Source organism: Macaca nemestrina, chromosome 20, assembly GCF_043159975.1.
Source record: "Macaca nemestrina isolate mMacNem1 chromosome 20, mMacNem.hap1, whole genome shotgun sequence".
In the NCBI taxonomy this organism is placed as follows: domain Eukaryota; kingdom Metazoa; phylum Chordata; class Mammalia; order Primates; family Cercopithecidae; genus Macaca; species Macaca nemestrina.
Window position 1 is genome coordinate 9,481,001 of NC_092144.1, and position 16,868 is coordinate 9,497,868.

The 16,868-nt window shown below is 50.4% G+C and overlaps 1 protein-coding gene across 5 annotated transcripts in view; it reads left to right on the top strand.

Annotated features, from left to right (window-relative positions):
• LOC105477893 (complement C3) overlaps positions 1 to 16,868 on the top strand; it is a 36,134-nt gene that overhangs the window by 610 nt on the left and 18,656 nt on the right. For 4 of the 5 annotated variants that reach the window (XR_003016737.2, XM_011734932.3, XM_071085940.1 and 1 more), the window contains exons 3-24: positions 358 to 532; positions 748 to 818; positions 945 to 1,033; positions 1,121 to 1,203; positions 1,447 to 1,534; positions 3,332 to 3,434; positions 3,531 to 3,651; positions 3,917 to 4,032; positions 4,680 to 4,820; positions 4,907 to 5,116; positions 5,345 to 5,554; positions 5,841 to 6,002; positions 6,265 to 6,394; positions 7,574 to 7,651; positions 8,889 to 9,086; positions 9,266 to 9,377; positions 9,665 to 9,750; positions 9,859 to 9,998; positions 11,280 to 11,486; positions 13,590 to 13,641; positions 13,817 to 13,903; positions 14,069 to 14,272. Coding sequence is in view for 4 of the 5 variants with exons in the window: in XM_011734932.3 (XP_011733234.2) it covers positions 358 to 532; positions 748 to 818; positions 945 to 1,033; positions 1,121 to 1,203; positions 1,447 to 1,534; positions 3,332 to 3,434; positions 3,531 to 3,651; positions 3,917 to 4,032; positions 4,680 to 4,820; positions 4,907 to 5,116; positions 5,345 to 5,554; positions 5,841 to 6,002; positions 6,265 to 6,394; positions 7,574 to 7,651; positions 8,889 to 9,086; positions 9,266 to 9,377; positions 9,665 to 9,750; positions 9,859 to 9,998; positions 11,280 to 11,486; positions 13,590 to 13,641; positions 13,817 to 13,903; positions 14,069 to 14,272 (2,863 nt within the window). In the remaining variant the exon portion in view is untranslated. Of the gene's footprint in view, positions 1 to 357; positions 533 to 747; positions 819 to 944; positions 1,034 to 1,120; positions 1,204 to 1,446; positions 1,535 to 3,331; positions 3,435 to 3,525; positions 3,652 to 3,916; positions 4,033 to 4,679; positions 4,821 to 4,906; positions 5,117 to 5,344; positions 5,555 to 5,840; positions 6,003 to 6,264; positions 6,395 to 7,573; positions 7,652 to 8,888; positions 9,087 to 9,265; positions 9,378 to 9,664; positions 9,751 to 9,858; positions 9,999 to 11,279; positions 11,487 to 13,589; positions 13,642 to 13,816; positions 13,904 to 14,068; positions 14,273 to 16,868 lie in introns of those variants that run through there. The other variant, XM_071085941.1, reaches the window with a different exon arrangement.

Consider the following 16,868-nt stretch of genomic DNA (forward strand, 5'->3'; position numbering starts at 1 on the left):
CAGGGCCCAAAGTACTTACCGCTCCTCTAACATCCTGCCCATTTAGAAGTCAAAAGTCCCTAAGCCTGGGCTCCAGGAAGCCTCCACTAGCCCATTTGATGCCTCTCCGAGAACTATAAAAGGTGCCTTCTGTTGGTAGCTTGGGAAGTTGATCATGGACTGGATTTCGTCCTTCCTTTGGCTGGGTGCTCTCATTCAGTGAGCAACCTGCACAACTGCACATGGCAACCTAGCTCCCAAAGGCAGAACCAGAAGATCCTCAGTCAATTGCTCCTCCCAGGATCTGTCCCAGGGCTTTACTCCCAGTCAGGGAGACCCCAGCAGAGCCTGAGGAGTATGGATATCTCTCTCTGTCAGGTTCCCGAGAGCCTGGTGTACCCCCCAAAACCAGGACAGCAATATGCCATCATCCGGGCAACTTGGGCACCCTCCTCGGACTCCTCATTCATGGAGAAGATAGTGCTGGTGGCTCCTCATGCTGGCTACATCTTTATCCAGACAGACAAGACCATCTACACCCCTGAGCACTTGGGTACAGCCCCGAGGCACTTGGCTTGGAGCAATCACTGGCTCTCATTCCCAGTCTTTCCCAATGTCTGAGATACTCCCATCCCCTAAAATCTTCTCCACCTCCCAAGATCTCTCTCTCTGCATAAGTGGCCCCCACCACTGCCCAAGATCCAAACTCTCTCTCTCTCTGTCTTTCCCTTCCTCTACCCAACACTCAGAGTCCTCCTTCTCCCCTAGTTCACTACCGGGTGTTCACTGTTAACCACAAGATGGACCCTGTGACCAGGACATTCACTCTGGACATCAAGGTGGTCTTTCCCGATGGGGGGTGGTGGGGGTGGATCCTGGACACTGAGGTTGCACGGCGTGCTGAAGCATGAGCCACAAGGGCCCTCCCAGAGGGCAGTCACCAGCCCCACCCCCTATCCCCACAGAACCCGGAGGGAATCACTGTGATTAGCCAGAGTCTGATAGCCAAGGACGGCTTCTTTTTCAGCTCCTTTCACCTCCCAGAGCTTGTCAGGTGCCCTTGTCAGGTCTGGGAGCCCGAGGGGTGGCAAGGGAGGCTGTCATTCTCTGTCTCCATCTCTCTTAACTTTCTGTGCCTCAGTTTGGGGACCTGGACCATCGAAGCCAGCTACCAAAGTACACCCAAGCAGAAGTTCAAGGCTGCCTTTGATGTGAAGGAATATGGTGAGAAGGCTGTGGGTGGGGTGGGCAAGATGAATATGCCAGGGACGGGACTGGAAAGGAAAGGAGGTTTCAAGGGGAGCCTCCACTGTAAACCAGGGCCTGAGCTGGGTGCTAAGTGCTGGGTGCTGGTGTTCCAGCCCTTGGGGCTTGGCAGAGCCACCAAGGAAGGAGCAGGACTGGGAGGAGATGAGGGAGCAGGTACAATACTGAGGGTGCCCATGGCTTTTTTTTTTTTCCTCCCAGTCCTCCCATCTTTTGAGGTCCAGCTGGTCCCAAACAAGACTTTCTTCTATCTCAAGGATGAGGTTCTGGGCGTTGACATCCACGCTCGGTGAGCCCCCTTCCTCCCAGCCCTGCCAGAAGACCAGGGACACAAAGATTGAATACAGAGAAACAAGTGCCAGGTGCTATGGCTCACGTCTGTAATCCCAGGGCTTTGGGAGACCAAAGCAGGAGGATCACTTGAGGCCAGGAGTTCAAGACCAGCCTGGACAACATGGCAAAACGCCTTCTCTACCAAAAAAAAAAAAAAAAAAAAAAAATAGCCAGGCTGGCTGGGCGTTGTGGCTCACACCTGTAATCCCAGCACTTTGGGAGGTCGAGGAGGGTGGATCACCTGAGGTCAGGGGTTTGAGACCAGCCTGGCCAACATGGCAAAAACTCATCTCTACTAAAACTACAAAAATAAGCAGGCATGGTGGTGCACACCTGTAGTCCCAGGTACTCAGGGACTACTGAGGTGGGAGAATTGCTTGAACCCAGGAGGCAGAGGTTGCAGTGAGCCGAGATTGAATCACTGAACTCTAGCCTGGGTGACATAGTGAGACTCTGTCTCAAAAAAAAAAAAAAAAAAAAAAAATTGGGGCCAGGTGCGGTTGCTCAAGCCTGTAATTCCAGCACTTTGGGAGGCCGAGACGGGCGAATCATGAGGTCAGGAGATCTAGACCATCCTGGCTAACACGGTGAAATCCCGTCTCTACTAAAAATACAAAAATTAGCTGGGCGCGGTGGCGGGCACCTGTAGTCCCAGCTACACAGGAGGCTGAGGCGGGAGAATGGCGTGAACCTGGGAGGCGGAGCTTGCAGTGAGTGGAGATCGTGCCACTGCACTCCAGCCTGGGCAACAGAGCAAGACTCCATCTTAAAAAAAAAAATTATCCGGGAGTGGTGGCGCGTGCCTGTTGTCCCAGTTGCTAGGGAGGCTGAGGTGGGAGGATCGCTTGAGCCCAGGAGGTAGAGGTTGCAGTGAGCCAAGACTGTGCCACTGCACTCCAGTGTGGGTGACAGAGTGAGACTCTATCTCAAAGAAAAAAAAAAAAGAAAGAAAGAAAGAGAGAAGAAGCAAGCCACTTCTGTAGCACTTAGGGTGGCAGACACACTCTCGTCCTACCCAAGAGATATTCTGGTATTCTGGGCTACCTATGTTGTCCTATGAGGTTGTACAGACCATATCTGCCACCTGTGAAGTTGTATAAACCATTTCTTCAAGTCTATGAATTTGTAGAGGCCACCTTGTCTACCCAATGGCGTTGTACTGAGTCTCATCTCATCTGCCACTTCACAGTTTAGACCACCTCTGGAAGTCCATGAGGTGGTACAGGTTACCTTTGCCATTGAGAGATTGTCCAAACCATTTCTGCAGTTCTATGAGATGGCAAATGACACATTTGCTGCCTTGTGTTTTACAGACCATCTGCATTGCTCTATGAGGTTGTGCAGGCAATGCTGTCCACCTGAGATTATACGGGCTATGGGAGCCCCATCTTGGTGAAGGCCACTTCTGGACATTATATGAATCATTCCTGCTGCTCTAACATGCTACATAGGCCACCTAGTTTCCCTGGTGAGGCTGCACAGGCCACTTCGTAGGTTGTCCAGACTTCTTTGTGGCTTTATATAGTTTTAAGTCCACCTCTACCATCTTGGGAGATTGCACAGACCACATCTACAACCCATCAAGGCTTTATGGGATATATTTGTCACCTCCCAGAGTTGTGTGGGTCATCAATGAAACCATCTAAGTTTCCAAGTTCCACCTCTGCCCCTCCTAATTTTGCACAGTCATCTCTGAAGCAACATGAGGTATGTGGGTGCTTCAGAGACAGTGGAATGGTCCTCCATCCCCCAGGTATATATTTAACAAGCCGGTGGACGGACATGCTCTGGTCATCTTTGGGGTGAAACTGGACTCCCGCCGGATCCCTATCCAAAGCTCCCTGCAGAGGGTGGAGGTGACTGAATCCCAGCTCCCCAGCCTCCAATTCACTCCACTTTCTATCACTCCCCAAGAAACCATATCCTCTTCCTCTCTCTTACCTTAAGAACAGATCTCGGAAGGCCTGGGCCACGTCTCCCTCCGGAAGGATATACTGATGGCTGCATTCCAAGGCCCAGAAAAGGACTTCATTGGAGGATCAATCTTTGTCAATGTCACCGTGTTCTCGTCAGGTGCCACCCTCACCCAGGCCCCTCACTGAGGTCAGGACATGGTGTTCTTGCCCAACACAGACACTCCATCCACGTGACCTTGGGCCGCCTCCTAGCCTCAGTTTCCTCAATAGAGAAATGGGAAACACCAGAAAGGGTGGAAGGAGTTGAAATGGTGTTATTGTCTTTCTCTGCCTTCACCAAGATGGGGCTCCCATACTAGTCCTGCCACTCACTTAAGAAATTGAACTCCCTCACATACTCTATGTTCCTGCTATCTCTACAGGGGGTGAGATGGTGCAAGCCGAGACCTCAGGGGTGAAGATTGTCCAGAGCCCATACAACATCAAGTTCACCAGGACACCCCAGTATTTCAAGCCAGGAATGCCCTTCCACTTTCGGGTCAGAGTCTGGACTCACTACACCTAGGGACTCAGGGCCCCATCCCCAAAACAGACCTCCCACAAAGAGACAAAAACCCACACTGGACTCACCTGCATCCAACTCATCTGAAGGTTGAGTCCATCATATTCCCCAGGCTAATCCCAGAGTCCCCTCAAACCTTAACCCAGATACCCCCAAAGCACAGTGATGACTCCAGAATTTCTCTATGGGGACTTAGAGGCCACAGTCAGGCTGGAAGAGGGTGTTTGAGGGTTTATCTAGAGGCTGCATTTGCAAAGAAAAGCATGGTCTTTTCACATATATTAATTTGGATGGGCATTAGGAAAATCAGGGATGTCCTTTGGCACCAATCCTACTCCAAGACTCCTGTAGGGTCTCGTGTGTCCTCCTTCCCTCTCCACTCTCAGTCTTCCCACTTACCATCAGCTCCACAACACACAGTGTGACTACATGTGGTTGTACACTGCAAAGCTCTAGGAGGCACCATTCATAAAAACTCTAATACGAATGGTGCCCCTGGTGTTGTTTAGTGCACCATGTATAAAGTTGTACAAAGCAGTCCTATTCAGATCATATTCCAGTCTCACCTCTCACACCAGGCCACCCCAGGCTTTTCCTTCACCTCACCCCAGATTCCACCCCAGGTCTTTGTCTCAAATCCTGATGGATCCCCAGCTGACAGAGTCCTTGTCCAGTCCCAAAACTACAAAGTGTGCACCTCAACTGAGGGACTGGCCACTCTGACCATCAACACAGATGCAAATCTGGACAAGCTCCCCATCGAGGTACCAACTTGACAAGGCAAGGAGGGTGGAGTTGGAGCTGTGTGAGTTGGAAGGGTTGGGGTTTACTTGCCCATCATCCTCTCTAGGTGAAAACTGAGGAATCTCTTCAGCCAGAGGAGCAGGCTTCAGCCAAGATGACAGCTTGGCCTTACTTGACTCAAGATGGGTCAGGAAACTTCCTGCACATCGAAGTAAAGACATTGGGCACAGAGGTTGGCAGCAGCATCCAGCTGAGCCTCAATACAAAGCATCAGGACCCTAAAACCAAGGACCGGATTACTCACTTCACCATCCTGGTAAGGGGCTAGGACCAGCATCTGAGTCAAGGAATTCTTTCCTTGGAAAAACCTTGGCTTGCTGGGTTGGAGAAACTATGAAAAAAGATATGAAGGTGGCAACAATCTTGAGTGGGCTCAGATCAAGAGGCTGAAGAAAAGAGACTATGAGCCTCCATTGTGGGGTGGGACAGCTTCAGGGAAAGACTGGCCTTACCCTTCTAATCCTTGATCTCCCTTGTCTCCAAGGTCCTGAGTAAGGGCCAGATTGTGAGTGCCAAACATCAGTCAAAAAGCCAGGGGAGTGTCTACACGTCAGCCATTATTGATGTGACTTCAGCGATGCTGCCCTCCTTCCGCATTCTGGCATTTTATTTACTTCCCAGAGGAGTGAGCCAGGATCCTGAGTTGGTGGCTGATTCCATATGGATTGATGTGAATGACAGATGCATAGGGACGGTAAGCCAAACTCCTTATAGTTGTGAATCATCATCATAAAACCCCAGAAAGGGGCCGTACAAATTTAGGCATTCCCAAACTGGAAGCCAAGGAAGAGGAGAATATGTGGCCTTAAGAGCTCAACACAAGGTGTGGCGATGATGCAAGTAAATAAATACATGGAATCGGGATTAGCCTAGTGGAGTTCTCAAATGCTACACCAGAGCAGTAGGGAACATAAACCTGAAAGTGGAGTTGTGTGGTCTATGATTCCCTTTTTCTGACATCTCTCTTTTTCTTGGCTCAGCTGAAAGTTGGCTTGAAGAATGATAGATTCTTCCCTTCTTTGGAGCCCAACAGCCAAGTGGAACTGAAGGTGACAGGTGATGCAGAAGCCACAGTGGGACTGGTGGCTGTGGACAAGGCTGTCTATGTTTTGAACAGCAAACACAAGCTCACTCAGAAGAAGGTAAGAGCGTATGGGCTTTGGGCCAAGATATTGCCAGGATATTCTAGCTGGAACCTCAGCTTCTTCAGCCATAAAGAGGACAACATCAACGTAATGATTCAAGGAGATGGTGCAAAGCCTAATGACTGAAAGGTGATAAGAGCTCAAAAAATGGGAGATAGTATGAGAATTATTATTTGAGCCTGCAATTCCAGTATACCATTTTTCCTTTCATGGAGGAGTCATATAGGTCCCAAATCCAGGTTCCTCTCTTAACCTCTAGGTCTGGGATGTGGTGGAGGAACATGACATTGGCTGCACAGCAGGAAGTGGAAAAGACAGATTTGCTGTGTTCAAGGATGCTGGATTGGACCTGAAAATGAGCACAGGAATGGATAGCCTGGCAAGCACAGGTACAGGCTTGGGGGGTTGGGGCAAGAGGAGGGCAGGAATGGGGGCAGTGCTGCCTAGTGGGGTTTAGTGTCAAACAGATATGGGCTGTAATCCACATCCTGTCACTTACCATGGGCCAGTCACATTTCTCTCCGAGTCTTGATTTCTTTGTCCATAAATTACAGATAATAACAGAAGTAACTCACTGTGTGTTGGTTAAGACAGGGTTAGCCGGCCGGGCACGGTGGCTCAAGCCTGTAATCCCAGCACTTTGGGAGGCCGAGACGGGCGGATCACAAGGTCAGGAGATCGAGACCATCCTGGCTAACACGGCGAAACCCCGTCTCTACTAAAAACACAAAAAATTAGCCGGGCGAGGTGGCGGCGCCTGTGGTCCCAGCTACTCGGGAGGCTGAGGCAGGAGAATGGCGGGAACCCGGGAGGCAGAGCTTGCAGTGAGCTGAGATCTGGCCACTGCACTCCAGCCTGGGCGAGAGAGCGAGACTCCGTCTCAAAAAAAAAAAAAAAAAAAAAAAAAGACAGGGTTAGCCATGTGTATCAAAGATACAAATAACAGTAGGTTAAACAGGTAGTTTATTTCTCATTCAGTAACACTACAGAGGTCATCCTGGGACTCAGACTCCTTCTAGGAGTCCATCCATGCCAGGCAGGAAGATGAAGGGAAGTGGAAAGGGGAGGACACTTCTTCCACATCTCATTGGTCAGAATACAGTCACATGGCCCCATCTAAGTGCAAGAGAGGCTGGGAAATGTAGTCTTTATTCTGAGTGATCTATACAATATGGAGGCTTACTTGCCTCCATATTGTATGAGGGATGATAATGGATTTGGAGACAACTAAGAGTGTATTCTCTCAGCTATAAATTGTAATATTAATAACTTCTTATTTATTACATGCCAGACCCAGTGCTAAGTACTTGTATATGCATGATCTCATTGACAGAACTCTGGTTATGCCCATTTTACATCACTGGGGAAATTACCACCCAGAGAGGTTAAGTGACTTGTTGAAAATTGCCCAGCTTTTAAGTGACAAGTCTTGAATATAGGAGGCTGTCAGATGAAATGAAGTGATGCATATAAAGTGCTGGACATACAGCAAACACCCTATAAACATCATCAAGGATATTGATAATGATCTTGGTAATTGTTCTATCATCATTCCCTCTGACTCCCAGACTGGCCCTGCCCCCAGGACCCTCCTCCTAGCCGCCATCGCCGCTCCCTGAAGAGGCTGGAGACAAAGAGGAATGCAGGTCAGTGTTAAAGCTGTATGCCTCGCTCCATCTCCCCAACCTACGATATCCATAAGGGCTTAGAACAGGACACCAAAACCACTCTATGCATTTCTAGCAGGGAGGGATCTAATAGGGGGAGTTTGGTGCTTACAAAATCATTAGATGGGCTTTTGGGGTGGAAGTTGGAAGCCTGCTTGCTGGGACTCAAGATCACCCCACTTCAGTCTTGCAATCCATGAAATATCAGGAAACTGCTGCCAATATCTCTCAAAAGGCTGGTACGTTGATAATCAAACACGAAATTGTGCCCATTACAAAAACACACACAGACTGGAGCCCACCCATCAGCTACCACTGCTGCAAGAAAAATGGTTTCTGCTTCTCTTCTATCTCCCAGATCTCTCATAAGAGCATATTAGTGGCTGCATCTAATCCCATTCAGAACCCTAGCAGCAAGGGAGTCTGGGAAATGTAGTTTTCAAATGTCTAGCCTCTGTGGTACAGGATGGAATGTAGACAAAAGGAGAGATAAGTCTTAAGTGTCATTGGACAATATCTGAATAAACTGCCATCCTGAAGGCTAGAGTGTGGACCACAAGAAGAGGTTTTGAGCCTGGATTCAGAGGAAGATGGGAGGCAGCACCGGGTGGTGTTAGAAGCATGGATTCTGAGGCTGGCATGGTGGCTCATGCCTGTAAACCCAGCACTTTGGGAGGCCAAGGCGGGTGGATCACTTGAGGTCAGGAGTTCGAGACCAGCCTGGCCAACATGGTGAAACCCTGTCTCTACTAAAAGTACAAAAATTAGCCGGATGTAGTGGTGGGCACCTGTAATCCCAGCTACATGGGAGGCTGAGGCATGAGAATCACTTGAACCTGAGAGGCAGAGGTTTGCAGTAAGCCGAAATTGCGCCACTGCACTCCAGCCTGGGTGACAGAGTGCTACTCTGTCTCAAAAAAAAAAAAAAAAAAAAAAAAAAAAAAAAAAAAAAGCAGTATGGATTCTGATCCCACCTCTGCCACTTGGAAGCCTTGACTCCAGGCAAATGAATTCACCTCTCTGTGGCTCAGCTTCCTTGTCAGAATCTCACCATGTGAATTCAATATGAGGCTTCAGAAAGGGCACAGATAAGGCACTAGGCATAGAATCTACCATGGAGTCATTGCTAAATAGTGGCAAGGTGTGCATAGCATCAAAGTGAATGGTCCTTAGGACCTGCCCAACTCTCCTCTTTCCCTCTGACTCTGGCCCACAGTGAACAAGTTTAAGACAGAGCTGGAGCAAAAGTGCTGTGAGGCTGGGCTCCGGGAAAGCCCAGTGGAGCTGTCCTGTGAGGAGAGGACCTGGCATGTCCGCCATGGTCCAGCCTGTGTGGCTGCTTTCCTGGACTGCTGCCATCTGTCTGAGACCCTGACTCGGGAAGCTCGAGAGGATCAGCTGCGTCTGGGGACAAGTGAGGGGGCCATGGCAGGAGATGCAGGGTGGGGGCTTCATGGAGGGATACAGAGTGACATGGGACAGGTTAAGGGGTGATATGGGCCATGGAGGGTTGGAGAGGAGGATCCCACAAGGAGTCTGGTGGAACATGGAAGAAACATGAAGGAGACTCTACCTCATACCTGCTCCCTCCAGTGGATGAAGAGGAGGACTTCGACGACCTCTTCCTGGATGACATGCCGGCGCGGACCTTGTTCCCTGAGAGTTGGCTCTGGAGGAAGTTCACTCTGCCGAAGAGTGAATCGGGGTAGGACATCAGCCTCCATGCCAGAATCTGGTCCCAGGTCCTTGCAATCATCAGTGGATGCTGGTCAGGGACAATGACCCCAGCAGTGACATTGAGCCTCAGGACAGTCCCACAATGGGGAAAACATCTTAGTGGATTCCCTAAAAGGATGACCCTCTAGCGATGCTGTCACTAATGAGGTGACCTGATGATCCTCAATGGTGACCACAACCACTGCATGGCGACCCCCAACCCAGAAGCTCTGTCCATGCAGCACAAACTCAGTGATGTTTCCTCACTCACAACAGCATCTCCCATTACCCCATCTCTGTGAACGTGCCGGATTCCATCACCACATGGCAGTTTGTGGCGGTCAGCCTCAAGGCTGGACAAGGTGAGTCCCAGCAAGCTCAGTGCTAAGGGAATGGGGGTATGGTGACCTTACCCAGCCCCTCCCCGCACCGAGCCTCTGCTTAAACCCAATGTGCTCTCCTGGCTTTAGGTCTCTGTGTCTCGGACCCCTTTGAGCTGACAGTTATGAAATCGTTCTTTGTGGACCTTAAGTTGCCCTCCTCCGTGGTCAGGAATGAGCAGGTCCAGATCCAAGCTGTGCTGTACAATTTCAGGGATCGCCAGGCCAAGGTGAAGCCCCAAGCCCTCAACTTCCTGCCAAAACCTCTGCTAGGGTGTATTTTTAAAAATTTTTTAATTATTTTATTTCATTTTATTTATTTATGCAAGGGAGAGCTTGTAATGAGCCGAGATCGTGCCACTGTGCTCCAGCCTGGGTGACAGTGTGAGACTCCATCAAAAACAAGAAAGAAAGAAAGAGAGAAAGAGAGAGAAAGAAAGAAAGAAGAGAAAGAAGAGAGGGAGGGACGGAGGGAGGAAGAGAGAGAGAGGGAAAGAAAGAAAAAAGAAAAGAAAGAAAGGAAGAAGAAGAAGAGAGAAAGAAACAAAGAAAAAGCAAGAAGAAGAAAGAAAAGAAAGAAAGAGAGAAAGAGAGACAGAGAGAGAGAAAGAAAGGGAGAAAGGGAGAAGGGGGGCGGGGCACAGCAGCTCATGCCTGTAATCCTAGCACTTTGGGAGGCCGAGGTGGGCAGATCACGAGGTCAGGAGATCGAGACCATCCTGGCTAACACGGTGAAACCTCGTCTCTACTAAAAATACAAAAAATTAGCCAGGCGTGGTGGCGAGCGCCTGTAGTCCCAGCTACCCTGGAGGCCAAGGCAGGAGAATGGCATGAACCCAGGATGGGGAGCTTGCAGTGAGCCGAGATCGTGCCACTGCACTCCAGCCTGGGCGACAGTGTGAGACTCCATCAAAAAAAAAAAAAAAGAGAGAGAGAGAGAGAGGGGGGAAGAAAGAAAGAAGAGAAAGAAGAGAGGGAGGGAGAGAGAGAGAGAAAGAAGAAGAAGAAAGAAAGAAGATAGAAAGATGAAAGAAAGAAAGAAAGAAAAAAGAAAGAAAGAAAGAGAGAGAAGGGAGGGGGGAGGGAGGGAAAGAAAGGGGGGGAGGGAGGGAGGGAAAGAAAGGGGGGGGAGGGAGGGAGGGAAAGAAAGAGAGACGGAAGGAAGGAAGGAAGGAAGGAAGGAAGGAAGGAAGGAAGGAAGGAAGGAAGGAAGGAAGGAAAGAAGGAAGAAAGAAATTTAAACCTCACAACAACCCCATCAGATGAGTACTATTATTGTTCTTGGTTTAGAGATGAGGAAATTGAGACACAGAGCAGTTCAAGGGCTTGCCCGGAGTCACACAGCACATAAATGGCAGATGGGGCTCTGACTCAGGCTGGGTCTGTGGTCCCCATCACTAGGCTTCACTGTCACCTACTCGGGCATCTCAGGATGGGGAGGGGACTGTAACCCTAGGGTCCTGGACTACGTCATACATCGATACCGTCTGCCTTTGCCCATCCTGCCCTAGGTCCGAGTGGAGTTCCCCCACAAGGAGCCACTGTGCAGTGCGTCAAAGCCAGGAGCACCATCCCGCCAGGTGGTGGTCGTGCCCCCCACCTCCTCCAAGATAGTACCCTTTGTGCTTCTCCCTCTGGAGATAGGCAAAGTGGACGTGGAGGTCAAGGCTGTGGGCTACGGGGTCCAGGACCACGTGAAGAAGACACTTTTGGTCCGGGTAATGGGCACCCCCAACTCCCTAGCTGCTGGTGCAGACAGCGGGGCTTCCACCAGGTCCAGGCTGGGCAGGTGGGCCCAGGATCGATAAACAGGGCTCCTAGATGGGAGTGAGATGAGAGAACAGATTTGAAAGTTCAATCAGTTGGCTGGGCGTGGTGGTTCACACCCATAATCTCAGCAGCTTGGGAGGCCAAGGCGGGTGGATCACCTGAGGTCAGGAGTTTGAGACCAGCCTGGCCAACATGGTGAAACTCCATCTCTGCTAAAAATACAAAAATTAGCTGGGCATGGTGGTGCATGCCTGGAGTCCCAGCTACTCGGGAGGCTGAGGCAGGAGAATTGTTTAAATCCAGGAGGTGGAGGATGCAGTGAGCCGAGGTTGTACCACTGCACTACAGCCTGGGCAACAGAGTGAGACTCCGTCTCAAAAAAAAAAAAAAAAAAGAAGAAGAAGGAAAAAGTTTAGTCAGTGGACTGATGTGAGGGGGTCGGGTCACAAGCCCCCACTTCAGAGTTTTGGAGTCAGGTCTGGGTTCAAATCTTGTCTGTGCTGCGTGACCTTGGGCAACTTGCTTGACTTCTCTGTTCTGAGCCTCCATTTCCTTGCTTGCAGGATGAGGATAATCATCATACCCACGAATAATCAGAGAGCTGGGAAAATGACCCAGAACCAGTGTATGGCCTATCAAAAATACTTTATTAGGCTGGGCTTGGTGGCTCATGCCTGTAATCCCAGTACTTTGGGAGGCCAAGTCAGGAAGATTGCTTGAGCCCACGAGTTCAAGACCAACCTGGGCAATATTGCAAGACCTCTCTAGAAAAAAATTTAAAAATTAGCCTGGTATTAGTAACTGGCACCTGTAGTCCCAGCTACTCAGGAAGCTGAGGGAGGATTGCTTGAGCCCATGAGATTGAGCCTGAAGCTGAGATCATGCCACTGCACTCCAGCCTGAGCAACAGAGCAAGACCCTCTCTCTAAAAAACAAACAAACAAAAGACCTTATTTACTTAACAAACACATGTTTAACGCTTAAGATATAAGTGTTTAAGAATATTAACTCAGTCAGGTGTGGTGGCACCCCCATGTACTCCCAGCTATTTGGGAGGCTGGGGTGAGAGGATCATTTGAGCCTAGAAATTTGAATCCAGCCTGGGCAACCTGAAATTTTTTTTTTCTCTGAAAAAAAAAAAAAAAAAACCAACAACAACTAGGTCAGGCATGGTGGCTCATGCCTGTAATCTCAGCACTTTTGGAGGCTGAAGCAGGTTAATCACTTGAGGCCAGGAGTTCAAGACCATGCCAGCCAACTTGGCAAAACGCTATCTCTACTAAAAGTACCAAAATTAGCCTGACGTGGTGGTGTGCAGCTGTAATTCCAGCTACTCAGGAGGCTGAGGCATGAGAATCCCTTGAACTAGGGAGGTGGAGGCTGCAATGAGCTGAGATCATGCCACTGCCTCCAGCCTGGGTGACAGAGTGAGACCCTGTCTCAAAAAAAAAAAAAAAATTAACTAATTCAGCCCTCAAAACAACCCTATGAGTGAGGGACTATTATTATCCCCCTTTGACAGATGAGAAAACTGAGGCAGAGAGAGGGTAACTGGCTAGGCGCGGTGGCTCAAGCCTGTAATCCCAGCACTTTGGGAGGCCGAGACCGGCGGATCACGAGGTCAGGAGATCGAGACCATCCTGGCTAACATGGTGAAACCCCGTCTCTACTAAAAAATACAAAAACCTAGCCAGGCGAGGTGGCGGGCGCCTGTAGTCTCAGCTGCTCGGGAGGCTGAGGCAGGAGAATGGTGTAAACTCCAGAGGCGGAGTTTGCAGTGAGCTGAGATCCGGCCACTGCACTCCAACCTGGGCAACAGAGCGAGACTCCATCTCAAAAAAAAAAAAAAAAGTTGGGGGGAGGGTAACTAATGTTTCCCAAGGACACACAGCTAGGAAGCAGAAGAGTTGGGATTCGAACCCAGAAATTTGGGCTCCAGAGTCTGTGCTTATCACAGCCAAGGAATGCCTCCTCTCACCATCATTGCAATTGTCATTTTTACTGTGGTTGCTGTTTTTGCTTTTGACTTATATCCTCAACTCATCCTTCAGGCAGGGGGTCAGATCCAGCAAACGTCCTACAGCATCGTCTTGGAACCCCAAGGTTTGTGAAATCTGCAGAGGGTATGTGAGATCCTGGGGCTGCGCTAGGGAGGAGGAAGGAGTTGGCATGAGCGGGTGTGCCCAGGTGGGGATTCCGAGCCCCAGCCCCAGGCTCTGTGCACCCTGACTTCCCCAGCCCCAGAGCCCACTTGTCACGGAAGGTTGTGGTTCTTCAGGTCAGACCCAGACAAAACTGGTGCCAAGACAGGAGCTCTTGAACATGGTACCCGACACGGAGGCGGAAGTGTTTATCAGTGTTCAAGGTGCTGGGGGACACAGGAACATGGGGAGGGCTGACACTGGCTCCTCTAAGGTCCACGAGGCACCAGGGCAGGAGGAGCTGGGGGTGGCCATGTGGGGCGATCAGTGAACCATGGTGGCTTAGGCATAGGCCACTCCCAGGGTGACCCAACTCACCCACCCAACAGGTGACATCCTTGGTGAGACAATTGTGGGCAGCCTGACACCCAATGAGATTTGGCATCTGCTGCGGGTCCCCACGGGCTGCCCTGAGCAGACGCTGAGCTCCCTGACACCTGTCATCATCCTGTCCCGCTATTTGGATGCCACCGGCCAGTGGGGCAAGGTCGGGGTGGAGCACAGGGACCAGGTGATGAAGAATATTGTCAGCGGTGAGAGCGGGGACCCTCCTGGGGCCTCCATGAGGGTGCCTGGGGATCTCCCAGAGGGTGGCTGGGGCACCCCCAAGATTGGGGAAATCTTCATGGGACCCCCCCAGCCCCCGCCTCAGGCATTAACACCCAAACTGTGACTCCTTCCCCAGACTGCAACCTGGTACTAATTCCCCAAGGTCATCCCCCAGCTGTGACACACCCATGGGAATTCTTCACCTGACCCCTTCCCCAGGCTTCAATCTTTTTTTTTTTTTTGGTGATGTAGTCTCGCTCTGTCACCAAGGCTGGAGTGCACTGGCATGATCTTGGCTCACTGCAACCTCCACCTGCCAGGTTCGAGCCATTCTCCTGCCTCAGCCTCCTGAGTAACTGGGATTACAGGTGCCCGCTACCATGCCTGGCTAATTTTTGTATTTGTATTTATTTATTTATTTAGAGACGGCATCTCACTCTGTCGCCCAGGCTGGAGTGCAGTGGCGCAATTTCAGGTGCCCCCCACCACACTCGGCTAATTTTTGGATATTTAGTGCAGATGGGGTTTGGCCATGTTGGTCAGGCTGCTCTCGAACTCCTGACCTCAGGTGATCCACCTGCCTTGGCTTCCCTAAGTGCTGGGATTACAGGTGTGAGCCACCGCGCCAGACCTCTAGGCTTCAATCTTATGTCAGACACCCTGATTTCTCCCAACAAGCCATGCTGCGAGATGATGTTGTACTCAGGCCCTGCCCCAGGTTGCACCCCCTCAGTGCCACTCCCAGGGAACCCCAGGGAACACCCAAGCAGCAAACCCCAGAATAACCCCAGCAGTGGCTTCTTAGTTGCACCTGTATGCTGATACTTCCCCGGGTTACAACCAAACACCCCAGGGAGTAACCAGAAATGAACACCCCTAGTAACGCCCACAGAACTCTGAGTTAATTGGTCCCAGGTTTCCCTCAGACTCCAACTTTCCCTCCAGGTTTTCTCAAACAGTAATCCCACAGGTAACATCCAGATACTGTCACCCCAGTGCTCCAAGCAAACAGTAAACCTCCAGGGGAACTTCAAGTAATGAGTAGGGAGGCTCGGAATACACCTGAAAGGCTGGGTGTGGTGGCTCATGCCTGTAATCCCAGCACTTTAGGAGGCCAAGGTAGGAAGATCACTTGAGCCCAGGAGTTTGAGACCAGCCTGGGCAACATAGTGAGACCCTCATCTGTACAAAAAAATGTTTAAATTTTTTGGCTAGGTATGGTGGTTCCTGTCTGCAGTCTCAGCTATTCAGAAGCCTGAGTGGGAGGATTGCTTGAGCCCCAGAGTTTGAGACTAGCCTGGGCAACATAGTGAGACCTCATCTTTAAAAAAATTAGACTGGTGTAGTGGTGCATGCCTGTAATCCCAGCTACTACTTGGGAGGCTGAGGTGGGAGGATAACTTGACCAGGGAAGGTTGAGGCTGAAGTGAGCTATGATTGTACCACTGTACTCCAGCCTGGGTGACAGAGTGAGACCCAGTCTCAAAAAAATAAAAATAAATTAAAAAAGGGTCGGGCACACACCTGTAATCCCAGCACTTTGGGAGACCGAGGCAGGTGGATCACCTGAGGTCAGGAGTTCAAGACCACCCTGGCCAACATGGTGAAACCCCATCTCTACTAAAAATACAAAAATTAGCCAGGTGTGGTGGTGCGCCCCTGTAGTCCCAGCTACTCAGGAGGCTGAGGCAGGAGAATCACTTCAACCCAGGAGGCAGAAGTTGCAGTGAGCTGAGATCGCTCCACTGTACTACAGCCTGGGTGACAGAGCAAGACTCTGTCTCAAAAAAATAAAAAGAATACACCAAAGAAGTACTCATCTAAGATCACGCCCCAAAGTAACCTCCCCGGGTGACACAGACGCACTGACACTCCAGGTTTACATCCAAGAAATAACCCCCAAGAAAACTCCTAGGCTGGCCGGGCGCAGTGGCTCACACCTGTAATCCCAGCACTCTGGGAGGCCGATGTGAGTGGATCACCTGAGGTGAGGAGTTCCAGACCAGCCTGGCCAACATGGTGAAACCCCGTCTCTACCAAAAATACAAAAATTAGCTGGGCGTGGTGACTCATGCCTGTAATCCCAGCTACTTGGGAGGCTGAAGCTGGAAAATCGCTTGAACCCGGGAGGCGGAGGTTGCAGTGAGCCGAGATCGCACCACTGCACTCCAGCCTGGGCAATAGAGAAAGACTGTCTCAAAAAAAAAAAAAAAAAAAAAAGGCCGGGCGGGGTGGCTCAAGCCTGTAATCCCAGCACTTTGGAGGCCGAGACGGGCGGATCACGAGGTCAGGAGATCGAGACCATCCTGGTTAACACGGTGAAACCCTGTCTCTACTAAAAAATACAAAAAAACTAGCCGGGTGAGGTGGCGGGCGCCTGTAGTCCCAGCTACTCGGGAGGCTGAGGGAGGAGAATGGCGTAAACCCGGGAGGCAGAGCTTGCAGTGAGCTGAGATCCGGCCACTGCATTCCAGCCTGGGAGACACAGCAAGATTCCGTCTCAAAAAAAAAAAAAAAAAAAAAAAACTCCCACATAGCACCCCTCAAGTTGCCCCATCTCCCAGGTTATATGTGGACAAC